General features: G+C 29.3%; 3 protein-coding genes across 3 annotated transcripts; 2 read left to right on the top strand and 1 right to left on the bottom strand.

Annotated features, from left to right (window-relative positions):
* Window positions 1-33: 33 nt before the first annotated feature.
* LOC103571474 (lipid storage droplets surface-binding protein 2) lies at window positions 34-14,066 on the top strand. The gene is made up of 4 exons (XM_053737072.1): window positions 34-249; window positions 442-767; window positions 12,226-12,475; window positions 13,615-14,066. The coding sequence occupies exons 2-4, from the start codon at window positions 447-449 to the stop codon at window positions 13,848-13,850; spliced, it is 807 nt and encodes a 268-aa protein (XP_053593047.1). The 5' UTR covers window positions 34-249; window positions 442-446; the 3' UTR covers window positions 13,851-14,066.
* LOC128667370 (E3 SUMO-protein ligase ZBED1-like) lies at window positions 982-4,691 on the bottom strand. Its single transcript, XM_053737070.1, has 2 exons — window positions 3,946-4,691; window positions 982-3,500 (listed from the first exon to the last, which is right to left on the bottom strand). Exon 2 carries the CDS (start codon window positions 3,485-3,487, stop codon window positions 1,595-1,597), a length of 1,893 nt encoding a protein of 630 aa, XP_053593045.1. The 5' UTR covers window positions 3,488-3,500; window positions 3,946-4,691; the 3' UTR covers window positions 982-1,594.
* LOC103571465 (uncharacterized) lies at window positions 6,838-12,218 on the top strand. Its single transcript, XM_053737071.1, has 2 exons — window positions 6,838-8,732; window positions 9,215-12,218. Exons 1-2 carry the CDS (start codon window positions 8,427-8,429, stop codon window positions 10,076-10,078), a joined length of 1,170 nt encoding a protein of 389 aa, XP_053593046.1. The 5' UTR covers window positions 6,838-8,426; the 3' UTR covers window positions 10,079-12,218.
* Window positions 14,067-14,157: the final 91 nt, after the last annotated feature.

The following is a 14,157-nucleotide window of genomic DNA, read 5'->3' as shown; positions in this document are numbered from 1 at the left end:
TAAGCTATTGTAGTCCCAGTAAGAGAATAAACCTCGGAAATTGCCCCCACTACCAAACATTTATGAACTGCGCATGCGCACAGAAAAGTAGGAGAACATTTAGCATATAAAACATCTAGGGTGGGAGTAAAAACCGACGACACCCGAGGTGCATTCTCTCGGTGGGATGACAATACTAATTTTTCTTATCAAATTTTGTTTTATTCCACTGTCTACGTATACTTGAACGTGAAATATTCAACAAAAAATGTATGTAGAATGTTTTATTAATTTTCTTTGCATTAAAAATGTTTTACATTTCGAAAATTAATTAAATCGTGATTTCAATTTCTTTAGTTTTCTATATTATTTCTAAAATGTTTATATGCATTTTTTTTTTCATAATATCAATAATTATTTTATCGAGCATATCATTTTATACATTTTTTAATCGTTATTCAGCAATAATGACAGACCAAGTACAAAGTCCAAGTGGCGGACCTCATCTTGAGGTACTCGATCGTGTAAAAAATATTCCTGCTGTTCATATGGCAATTGAGAAAACTGGCTCAACTTACTCATATTTAAAAGGATCACATCAACTTATTAACTGGGCATTGAGTTATGCAGAAGCTGGATTGCACTATGCAACAGCAACTGCAGCTCCAATTGCTGTTCCTCTTGCAAAAAAATTTGAGGGCCAAATTAATACTGTAGATCAAAAATTATGTAAAGGACTCGATATTGTCGTACAGACAGTTCCTATCTTTAACCAACCAACTCAAGAGGTATAATTCATTATTTTAATGTTTTATTTTATTAATGAGGTATGGGACGTACAGTCTGTTTACTGTGTTTCATCTCACAATACATATATATTAGACTGTTTCAAATTAAGAGACTTTTTTTTTTTTTTTTTTTTTTTTTTTTTTTTTTTTTTGATGAACATTAAAAAATCAAAAGGGTATTTTAACATATGGTGCCAATTAGTCTTGGGCTTAATCGGTCACCACTAAGAGCGCTCAATTTAGTTCATAATCCAATGGCGAACTAGTTCGTTCTTTTAGTTCATTAGTTCTTTTTTTTTTAAATAATTTAATAAAAACAATAAATAGAGAAAAAAATATATTTATGATTATTGCAGGTTCTGTTTATTTATAGAACATAAAATTTTTTATTTAAATAAGAATGAAAAAATTAAATAATTTATATTAATGATTAGTCAACAGCTAGTCTCGTTCCTAGTATAGTACGTAATTATATTACAATACTTAAAAAGTGCAAATTATTACAATCAATGTTGACATTTTTTTATGGCACATAAGATCTTTTACTTAAGTAAAAATGAATAAATTAAATAATTTATGTTAATCATTAGTCAACAGCTAGTCTTATTCCTAGTATAATGCGTAATTATATTACAGTACTTGAAAAGTGCGAATCATTACAATTAAAGTTGACATTTTTTTATATCACATAAGATTTCTTTCTTAAGTAAAAATGAATAAATTAAATAATTTATATTAATAATTAGATAAAAATCCGTCGTATTCATAGTATCAGATTAAAAATATCACGATAGCCATCACATGTTAGGAACTTTAAAGACTATTTTCTACATATTACTATGTAAAAATAAGAGTGTCGAAACTTTATTCGGTTTCAATAATTTGCGTCGTTGAGTAATAATTTGTCCTGCCCCTGAGAAAACTCGTTCACAAGGCACAGATGTTGCGACGATACAAAATCTTTTTAAAATATATGCATATAAGTGAGGATATCTATGACGTCTTTCGTGCCACCATTGCAGAGGATCCATCTTACGATCCAAGTACTCCTCATTCAGATACTTATCAATTTCACGAATACTAGCCACAGTTTTGTTTTCAGGTCTTGTTATTCTACTTATTTCACTATCATATTCATCCCATATGCTCACACAATCTTTTTTATTTCCATTTTCATCTACTGATGATACCGGCACAAGAGCAGTTGTGGTGTTAGAAGAATTTTCTCGATTATTATATTGCAACGACTGCAATGGTGTTTTACCGACTTTATTTTTAAGACCTTCGATTGCGCGCTCACGATAGTCTTGATTTTTCAATGATCTTGCTTTGAATCTAGGATCCAAAATTGTACTCTCAGCATATAAAATATTATTTTCCAACTCTTTAAATCGAGTCTCCATACATTTCTTCAAGGCTGATTGCACTGAAATAATTTTTTGATTCTGGGAAAAATATTTCCTCAAGAAATCTTGAATTAAATTGTTAAATACTATTACTTTAGATAAGGTTACATTTTTTTCGGCACTTATTTCAATTGTTACTTCATAAAATGGCTTAAGCAAAGGTAAAACTTCCTCTATGACCTCCCAGTCTTCTTGCTTTATATTTAAATCGGGACGTAATAGAGCAATCGTAGTAATCACAGCATCCTTCACCTGTATTATTCGCTGAAGCATGTCGTAAGTCGAGTTCCAGCGAGTTGGGACATCTTGTTTCAATTTTAGAACGGGTAAATTGAGTTGTTTTTGCGTGGTGGCTAATTTGTTTTGTCCTTGGGTACTTCGATTAAAGTATTCAACAATACTTTTAACTTGCACTAAAACATCAGATATTTCTTTAGTAGCAGTTTGGACGATAAGATTTAAAGTGTGAGCGAAGCAACCAATTGATCGCCACTTTCCAAGTTTAACAGCATTTATAATGTTCGATGCATTATCACTAACAACAGCAGTAACTTTATGCAAAATATCCCAATCTATCATGACATTCCTCAAAAAGTCACATAAATTCTCGCTTGTATGTCTATCATTAAATGCTTCACAAGTGAGTAATATAGAACAAAGCTTGGTTTCATCATCTATAAAATGGGCTGTTACAGCTATATAGCTTTCATTATTACTAGACGTCCAACCATCAGTAGTCAGAGATAGTGCAACTGCAGCTTTAATCTTTATTCGAGCCTCGCTTTGTAGTTCTTGATGGACATTAGACATTAAATTAGTTGATACTGTTTTTCTAGAGGGAAGTTGATACCCAGGACAATTTGAAACTAGTTGAATTAGTTTACGCATTTCAGGTTCTTCAACTATTCTTAAAGCATGATGTCCCTTAGCAATCATCTTGACAACTTGTCGGTCGATTTCTTGAACTTTTCGAATGGGTGGTTTCTTATGAATATATTGAATTATTGAATTTTGAAGCGATGATACTGCTGATATCGATGACGATGATGAAATTGCTAAGGATTGAGAATTACTATTCCTTGATGCAGTTTGACTTGTTTGAGGAGGATCTGAATCAGATAAATCTATAAAATCTTGCCGTTCCGGAGCTAAAGGAATTGTAGGATGCTTTGTTTTCATATGTCGGGTAAGATTGCCATTTGAACCACCAGCAAAGCTAATATACGACGAACAATATTTACATTTTGCTTTCTTACTCTCAGTTTCTTCAGTGAAATGCATCCATAAAAAACTGTGTTTTCTTCTTGATGTCATTATTACAATCAATCTGAAACAAATAAATTTTATTGATTGAATTATAATTTTAATTAATAGAACTTTTATTATGTTTATAGATATTAGTGAAAATAAAGCATAATTAGTACTAGATATTTTCTTACGGAAATATCATATTGAATAATCAAAATTAAGATGAGTTAAATAAATGTCATTCAATAAAAATTGATTTTATTTTGCAAAAATACCCAAGTTTATTTTTTTATGAAACTAAGTATTGAAGACTATTTGATGATATGGAAATTGAAATGAAATAATATAAAAGAAAACTAACTAAAAAAGTTTTCATATTTTTTGAATGAATCAAAACAATGAAAATAATACAACCGAAATTTATAGGTTATATGTCGCTAGTTAACGTGATATATAATAATAACAATTATTTATAACAATTAATGGAAATAGAAGAGTAAAATATTAATTTTAATTAAACTTACCATAAAATCAGATTTATTTGTTAGTTCAAAAAATTTACTCAAAGTCCGTTATATATTAGATGTGGATGTGAAGTTGTTTAGAATCGATATCGAAATATCAAGGCGCGCACAGAAAAAGTAAATAACTCGGTTGGTCACATAGCGCCAGTGTCTGGTAAAACCGACGCTAAAAAAAATATAAAAAGAACTAAGAGCGAGATCATCGGCGAACTAGTTCGCATAGTTCACCTAAAGGAGCGCTCTTCCGACCTAGGTCGTTCGCGAACTACCCAAGACTAGTGCCAATTAAAATTTGAGCACTTAATAATGATATTTAGAGGTGGCTGTTGATAATTTTCGATTTGTCATTTAATAACATGGTAAGAAATAAATGACTTAGGAAAAAATCAAGATACAAAAATCTCTTCTGGTAAGTTTTAAAGCAAATTTACTGATCTACAAAAAAGACCTCTTATAATTTTTGCATAAATTCAACCATTCACGAGGTATCCGACCTAAAAGTTTGATACAATTTGAAGAACTCGTTTTTGTTTGTTCTGAATTTTATAACATGTTACCTAATGAGAATTCAGAAATTCTCAGTACAATTTTTTGTAGGAAATTGAATGCTCTACAAAAAAGGTTTAATACATAATTTTTGCAAATTCGACCGATAATATAAAATTTTTTTTATCGCTTAAAAATTCACCTTATCATTCTTCCAAGGTCGCATAGTTGAAATATAGTAAAAAATAATTTTAATAAATACAAAAAGACTAACTATTTTATTTTTTAATTCTATTCTTAATTTAATAATTTCCTTTTCCATAATTAATCTAAACGATTGTTTTTTTTTTTTTGGTTAATGAATTATTTAAAAAAAATGTTGTTATAAAAAAGCTATTATTTATCTAAAATTTAACTGCATTACTGTTTTTTTTTTTTTTTTCGAAAAAAAATCAAATCTTGTACATTTTTTTTTTTTAATTAAAATTTCTATACATAGTCATATCAAGTCATATATGGCCGTATCAAATAATAACTTTAACTACTAACGTCAAAATAAAAATGAATGCCTAAATATGGAAAATTTTTCATAAAAATATTTGATTATTCTTGGTTAAAAACTTTGATTAAATCCGATTGAAGCTCAACGGAAACCAGCCGAGATTTCTATGTGAATTTCCACAAGGCATTTTCAGATAGATTCCCATATGGTTTCCAATATAGTAATCCAGCATAGATGCCGATATAAACTCCCACATGGGTTCCTATGGAAATCCACACCATGTCAAAGCCATATGAAAACCATATGGAAACTCATGTAGATTTTCGCGTTAATTTCCCATGAGAATGTGCACCATGTAAAAATGGAAATCTAAGTATGCACAGTTTCCTACCTGGATTTCCTACATAGAAATCCGGATACTCATAGTTTCCTACATTAATTCCTGTATAAAACCATACTCTTCTATATTAATTCCTAAGGATTCTTATATAAATCCATACTTTTTTTTATGATTTCTATGGGTTTCCATACGATTCATCATAGAATTTTTGATTAGAGTAGTGATCCATAACGAAGCATGACTTCACATGAGTTATACACGTTCATGTATACTCATGCCAAGTTACTCTCAATTGTGTATAACCATTCTCTCCGTATCATACATTCTCATTCATGATCATACATGATAAAACCCGAGTTTACATGGGCATGTATGACGGTGCATAGTTCGTTCAGTGTCATGAATGATCATTCATGACTGAGCTTGGTCATGCATGATATTGCATGAATCATGCATGACTGTTCTTACCTCGTCATACATGATTGAACATGACTTTGCATGAATCATCAATAACTTGTTCTTATAATAAAATGTTTATTTACTTAAAAAACAACAAAAATCATAATTTCAGTTTTTAATGTTTAGGTTAAACTTTACAAACGTACCTGGCAATATCAAATAATCTTTTTTTTTTTTTTTGAAATGTAAAGAGCAAGTCTTTATGTGAGGAGTAATTTCATTTATTTTTAAATAACTTTTTCTTCGCTTCTAATTTATCAACTTTTTCAAAATCACCAAAATAACTTTCTAATAGTACTGAACTATCACCAGCCTTCGGAAACTTACGGAAAACTACGTTTAAATTTTCATTTGTTTTACTCTGACAATCTCTGACTACACAGCATACCCTACTTTTTGTCTCTTCACGTTCTATAAATATTCCAACTTCCATTTTAATATTTATTTCTTAATAATTTCTTGTAAAAAAATTATTTCTTGTGTTTACAGCATGCATTTACTGTATATTTACTCGACTTTTGTAACCCATCATTGGTTTGATTTTTTATCACCAGGTTGGGTGACCCTGTTTGTCAGTTCCCAATTCAGACAGAGTGTTAGTTCATTGCTAAATTTTTGAATAATAAAAAGAAAATGGGTAATGGAAAAAACGTAATTTTTAACTACGTAAATATTTATTTTATGTTTTATCATAAACAATAAAAATTTTATAATACTTTCGTTTACCTATTTGACTTTTCGGCTAGCCTATTTTATTGAAACATGAAATTTCCCGCGTGACCTACAATTTACAACGTTGCCGTCGACATAACCCACATTTTCTATATTCTAGTCGAGAAGTTGATTTCCTGAAATAGTTACAGGTATCCTAAAAATATGGTTTGAAAAAGGCTTTTTTTGCATTTTTTTTGAAAAAGAAAATTACAATTATTATTAACAAGAAACCGTTAAAAAAATTAGTCATCCAGCTTTTTGGCAAAATCTCAAAAAGTATAAGTGGTAGCTTAAATATTGAAAATGTTTCTAAAAGAACAGAAAATTTTAGTAAAAAAGTTCTCGACCCCCCCCCCCCCCCGAATTTTAGCTTCAATATTTATAATTTTAATTTGACGTTGAAAATCGGCTTTTTGCGCGGCAGTTTCGGCATGTGCGCGCCGCCACTTTAGTGAACATAATTTTTAAATAATTTTTTTATGCAATTAAATATTAATCGAAAAATTTGAAAAAATACGATTTCACGGTAATAAAAGTTGTACTACCACTTTTCAAAAATTTATTCAATTGTTAATTAACATTTTTTTAGGGGTTTGTATTGTCATAAAAGGCGGTATAAAAGTTTAAATAATTGATTTATAAGTTTTTTGTTTCTCGGAGCACTTTTCTAAGCATACTCAATAAACTGACGTTATAGAAGTTTATAAAATATTTTTATTCCATTAATTATTAATTTTTGAAGAAGCGGCTGAGGCAGCCGTTCGGCACGCGCGTGGCTCGGGCGATCACCGAAGTTAAGTAGCATCGAGCATGATCACTACTTGGCTGGGTGACCGTTTAGCCACACGTCGGGTTCGAACGAAGGTCTCTGATCGCTAGGCGCGGGATGAAGATCCAGTGATCGGTAAAATGGGAATTTTATCGATCACTGGAGCTTTACCCAAATCGAACTGTACTGGCTAGGTTTTCTCTGTGGTTTCCCTAGCCACTGCATCTCCATTGCACAAGGGAGGTTGCAGGATATCACTGTAATGATGCAGTACAGTATAAGCACAAGTCAGGCCACAGCCGCACAACGAAAGGCAGAGGAGGAGAAGTAAAGCAGTTTGCGATATAAAGGCAAAAAGTGTAAAAGGCCGTAATTGCGGCTATACACTAGAAAACAATTAAAAAAAAAAAAAATATTAATTTTTGAAGTAACAAAAAAATTTTTAATTTTAATAATTTTTTTTTAATTTTAAGCTATTACTGATTTCATATTCTTGTTAGGCATTATATGATCACTTTTCAAATTTTTTCATGCCATTAGTTTATAAATTTTTTATAACAAATTGATTAAATATTTTAAGAAAATTTTTTTTCACTATATTGTTAGCGTAAGAAAATGATATTTAAAAAAAAATTGTTTTATTGTTCATTATGGGTTTTTTTCATATTTTGATTCTTTAAATAATTAATTAAGGAATCTTTTTTTTTTTAATCATAATTTGCAAATCTCGATATAATGGCAAAAAAAAATTTTTTTTATCACACCTTAACCGAAAGTTCGTTTCCAAGACCTATTCTAAGGGACGAAAGTGTCATAATCTCTCCTGGTTTCATAAATTAATTAATCAATGCGCAGACTCAAACTTTTCTGCTCATGTTCACCGAGTCATCTTCTTGACAACCGTTTATTTTCAATTTAAATATAAATGTGTAATGGTAAAATCTGTCCAACTTCACTTAAAAATACTTATCGTTTATCATTAAAGTTTTTTAAAATTCATTAACCCAAAATAAATTAAATAAAATTGCGAGCAAATAAAACACCAAATAGAAAAATAAGAATAATAATAATAAAGATGAGTTCTGAAGAGGTATATGAAAGTGATAGTGAAAATTCAGAAGTACAAGATAACACAGATTTAGATGCCGAAGCAAAACTAATAAGAGATAATTTACTCCCTGAAAAATCGGTTGCACGTTACAATTCATGTTATGATGAATTTTGAACGTGGCAAAAAAAACAAAAACACAGAATCATTTGATGAAAATGTATTTTTAGTTTTTTTTAAAGAGCTATCAGTGTCAATGAAGCCATCATCTTTATGGAATCGTTGGTCCATGATTAAAACTACGGTAGCTCCCAGACACAATATTAATATTGATGATTATCATAACTTGAAAAGTTTTATTAAAATTAAGGCCAAAGGATATAAACCAAAAAAAGCTAGGGTATTAACATTGTGTCAGATAAAAAAATTCCTAGATGAGTGTCATGATTTGAATTATCTCGCATCAAAAGTAAGTAATATTTACAATTATATTTTCATTATAAAATTATTTATTCACGCCAATCGGCTTTTTACATCTTGTTTAATTATTACAAAAGTAGTGTTCAATTAGTAACTACACTGAACGAAGATATAATATAATATGCTATTTTATATTATTTTTTATATCAATGACGTGGTACAATATTTTTTATTTTTTCTGAGAAACCTGATAAGGAAACACCAAAGAAATTTATGGAATCACAATAGTCGTTAACTGAATTCGCTATCCTGTTCCTCGGTCCATAGGGCACATAGCTTTTCGATGATTGAGTTGTACTCAGCAACCTGTGTGATCTTAGTCGTGGTTTATTGCAGACAAGACCAAATTGTTCTAAAATTCTTAAATTATATTTATATATTTACAAAAGATATATTCATGTACAAAATTCATATGTACAATATAATAAAATAAAATGAACATAATGGAATATATATTTATGTGTATTCCAGGTTATTCTGATTTTCGAAGTTTGTGGAGCATTAAGAACGATTGAATTTTGTAACATCAATGTTCAAGACGTTGAAGACACGGGATCTCTATTTGTCGTAACAATAAAGGACGCAAAAAATTATTACCCTCGTAATTTTGTTATTGGAAGAGAAAATTACAATATAATCAAAAAATATATATTATTAAGGCCGAATGACATCGAGACGAAAAGATTTTTTATTAATTACCAAAGAAGGAAGTGTACGCGACAAGTTATAGGTAAAAATAAAATTTCTGAAGTGCCAAAAATAATTACCATTTGTTTAAACTTAGAAGAACCTGAAAAATATACTGGTCACTGTTTTCGTCGCTCATCAGCAACTTTATTGGCTAACTCTGGTGCAAGTTTGATTGAAATAAAACATGGAAGGTGGAAATCAAGCAGTGTTGCAGAGGGTTATATTGAGCATTTGTTGAATAACAGAAAAAAATTTTTTGAAAAAATAATTACATCTGATCTCTTAACAACTTCCAAATTCGACCAACCGGTAACTTCAACATTAGATCCACAATCGACTCCAAAATTCGATTTACCTTTAACTTCAACTTCTGATCAACCATCGGTTTCAACATTGGCTTCAATAACCAATGAAAATGCAGACCTATTACTTTATAAATCTAATGAGAATTCAAATATATTACGAACCAATTCTAATAACCCTATCAAATCAACTGAGCGTTCCACAAAAATAAATCCAAATAGAAAACCACTTCAACAAATTCAAAACTTATCCTCTGAAAATAAAATACTCATGCGTATAACAATCACAAGTACTAAGAAACGTATAAATGAGAATGAAAAAAAAAATGATAATATTCACTGAGTCACTCTTCGTTCCGGATTGATAACATTTAAGAAGTGCAAAATACAAAATTTAACAATTAATAATTATTACAACAATGATGATAAAAATAATTCTTAAATTTAATAATCTATGCCTAAATATATAAATAAATTATTTGTTAATAGTTAAGTGCGTTGGATAATTTTTTATATAATATTATCCATTGTCGATTAATAATGATGAACTTATTAATTATCTATGTTAATTATTTATATTCTATTCTATAAATGTTAATTCTAAAAGAAGAAATGATGTTCTATTTCTTCTAAAATTACAACATTAATGTTTGTAAATATTAGCAGTTACATTTTGTTAAAAGCTATACAAAAAAACTTTTGAAGTGAGGCTCCATCTCCCAACCCCGACCAGGGACTTTGTCTCTGGATCTCATGTTCGACGTTTTTTCTATTTGTTTATACATTCTTTATTTTTATGAAAAAATTGACTGAGAAAATTTTACGTAACCTTCAATAATAATATTGATTTTATTTTTATGAATTGTAATCGAACTTTTGGTCCTGGTGTGACAAAAAATGGTATACGCACCATGGGAGGATAGTAGAATATCGCAACCTGCGTAATTGTCACCCTCACCTTCGGCTCGGGTGATAATATTACGCGGGCTGCAGTGTTCTACTTTCCTTTCTGGGTGCGTAATATACTATTTTGTCAACAATTTATTCATTGATTTATTAAACAATTTTTTTTTTATCTTGTTGAGAGTATTTATAAAAAAGGCTCCAAGAACCAAAAAATTTATAGATTACTCATTCAAACTCTTATATCTCCTTTTATGAAAACACAAACCCGTAAAAAAATGTTAATTAATAATTGAACAACTTTTTAAAAAATGGTGATACAACTTTGATTACCGTAGAATCATATTCTTTGAAGTGTCTAGATGATACCAGAATTTTTCAAATTTTCCAATTAATATTCAATTGCATAAAAAAATTATTTAAAAATTACGCTCACTAGAGTGGCAGCGAGCGCATGCCGAAACTGCCGCGCAAAAGCCGATTTTCAACGTTAAATTAAAACTATCAATATTTGAGCTACAATGCGGGGGAACGAGAGATTTTAACTAAAATTCTCTGTTCTTTTAGAAACTTTTTCAATATTTGAGCTATCACTCATACTTTTCGAGATTTTGCCAAGAAGCTAGACGGCTAATTTTTTTAACGGTTTCGTGTTAATAATAATTCTAATTTTCTTTTCCAGAAAAAATCCGAAAAAAGCTACTATGGCTGACTGTTTTTTAAAAATTTTAATTTTTTAAACTGAATTCATTTTAAAACGAAGTACCCTCAACTTAATTTTATTTTTTCAAAAATTTTTTTTTTTACACAATGAGTTTTTCTAAGCTGTTTCATTATTTCTTCATCATCAAATTTATCAAAACAAGAGTGGGTGTGAGATCTGGTATATCGTTACAATGTTACATAACCTATATTTAATCTCGTTTTATAAATAAACTATGAACCCTAAATCTCTGAAATTTTAAGAGAACACATATAAAATATATATTTTTATCGATCTTAAAAATTTTTAATTGATTTCATTATTTCGACTTAAATCCCATACCTCCTTAAAAGGTTAAATAGTTCATTAAGAAAAAGAATATAATCCCCGATTGAAAACTCCGATTGAAAGTCTATCGGATTTCAATCGGAACCAATGGGAATTCAGCGGTTTCAATTGGAGTTTTTAATCAGAGATGGTTATAATATTCTCTGGTAGATCCGGACAGCGTTAATTTACCACACTTTTGGACAGTGCGGTGATTTCACAGTAAAATTCGGTATTACATCGAATTACAGTAAGATACGGCAATTTACCGTCATTTGCAACACTTCGACTGTAAGCACCGCGTGTTTTTATATTTTTAAAGTGCGATATTTCACTTTACGGTAAAATACCGTAGGCTTTTCACGATTTTACGGTAATTTTCCGTTTTCTCACTGCACATTCACTGTAAAAATACCTTACCTTTGCCATAAATTACGGGATTTTACCGCAAAATGCGGTAATTTTCCCGAGTACATAGATTACGGTAATTACCGTAAGTCACCGTAATTCGGATCCGCCAGGGTTGACAGCATTTATACTAAAATTACTTTTTAAAGATTTATGATGCAGCGAGGAACGTCATGAATAGTTCTCTTCAACCAACAATTGATAAATTACTTGCAGCTAAAGAATCAGCAACACACCAAGCAAATGTGATAAAAAAAATAAGTGTCGATAAAGCCAATGAACTTTTGAATAACCATTATGGTGATTTGGCAGTACAGAGTATAGACAACACAAATGTTCTTGTTAATAAATTAATCGATTATTATTTTCCTCCTATTGAAGAAGAAGATACTCAAACAGGTAAATTATAATTGAGTCTGCAAAAGAATGGGTTTTTCTTCCACCATTTTTCTACAATTAAGTCTTTACTGCGCATGCTCGTTAGTGCAATGTCGTGGACTTCATCATAAATAAGAAATAATTTATCAATTATTTCAAATTATTAATTATTTGATTAACTATCGAAAATATTTATATAACAGTTATTATAAAAAATGTAAATTTCTTAATTAGACATTGCGTTGACTTCGAATTTTTTTTTGTCATAATGAATCCAGCAATATTGACATTTCTAAATCTCAATATATACATGCAAATGTCAATGTACGATTAATACACATCACAGATAATAATAATAAGAATAATTATTATTATGTGAGAAATGATCATGAATCTTTTGAAGGGAAATTTGTCAAACTACTTGTAATTAAACAAATTACTTAAATATTTTGACCGTTCAAAAAAACCTCTAATAATTTTACGAACTTCTTTGTATAAACAATATACATAAGTATATACAAACTCATTTTTTTCATCGTGCGCTGTTGCCGGTTTCTATAATGGCCGATGTCATGTCATAATTTCAGTTTTACTAACTATAATTACTAACAAGTAATTCAAATCATAGATCGTACTATTTTTTACAATGATTATATCATTAGCATAAATTAAAGAATATTTTGAAACGTTATTTGTCCCTTTGTCTACTCTTATAATATTTATTTTATCAAGTTGAAACACAAAAAGTTATAGTTTTCCATAAGACTCTGTGTTGAAGCTTTGATTTTTAATCGTTCATAACTTTTTTAAATAATCAATGACATACTCTAAAATTTTCAAGAACGATAATTATTGATTCATTCGTGCCAAAAATATAAAATTCGAATTTCTATCTACTAGTAATCCTTACGCAAGAGCATCCTAAACTATTCATCTTTTGTTCTTATGATACTGTTTCAACTCAATAGTTTAGAAAATGTTTTGAGAATATATCTGAATATATTTTTATTTTTTTCATTTCTCATAACATTTTTTTTTGTAAAATACATAACCATCTAATTACATGTAAAAAATCATTGTAATTAAAAAAATTCATTATTTCACAAACCATAAAAATTCGTAATGACTAGTAATTAAAATGATAAATTATTTTAATCCAGCTCCAGTATCAGCAGATGAAAATAAAGTGTTACACGCCGTGCAAACTATTGGTCAATTGTCATCTAAAACTGCCAATCGTATTTTTCATTCAGTCTCAGCTCAGTTAAAAACTATTCAAAGAGAAGATGTAGCTACATACATATCGAGCGTTGTTTCAATACTTCATCTAACTCATTTTCTCAATCTCGCAAAAGAAATAAGCAACCCGACTATATCTTCAGATAATACAAATTGATTCACATTCAATTAAACTAACGATTAGTTTTTTTTATTTTTTACATTCTACAACTTTATTCGTTAAACCTGCCTTTTCAATTTTCTACTGTCGAAATTTTTTATGGCAACGCCATGAGTGATACAATTATAAAAACTTAATAATAAAGTAACAAAATATGCTAAAAATTTATACTGTTATGAAAAATTATTTTAGTATTGAAAAAGTAAAGAATATGAAATGTAAAGACTTATTCGAAATTTAGTTAAATATGAACATTTAAAACTGTCGTTTGAAATAGGATTGAAAGAAAAACATTGATGTAATG

The sequence above is a fragment of the Microplitis demolitor genome, chromosome 2 (assembly GCF_026212275.2).
Source record: "Microplitis demolitor isolate Queensland-Clemson2020A chromosome 2, iyMicDemo2.1a, whole genome shotgun sequence".
Lineage (NCBI taxonomy): Eukaryota > Metazoa > Arthropoda > Insecta > Hymenoptera > Braconidae > Microplitis > Microplitis demolitor.
Note: the sequence above shows the minus strand (reverse complement) of the source record. Positions and strands in the feature narration are given on the sequence as shown.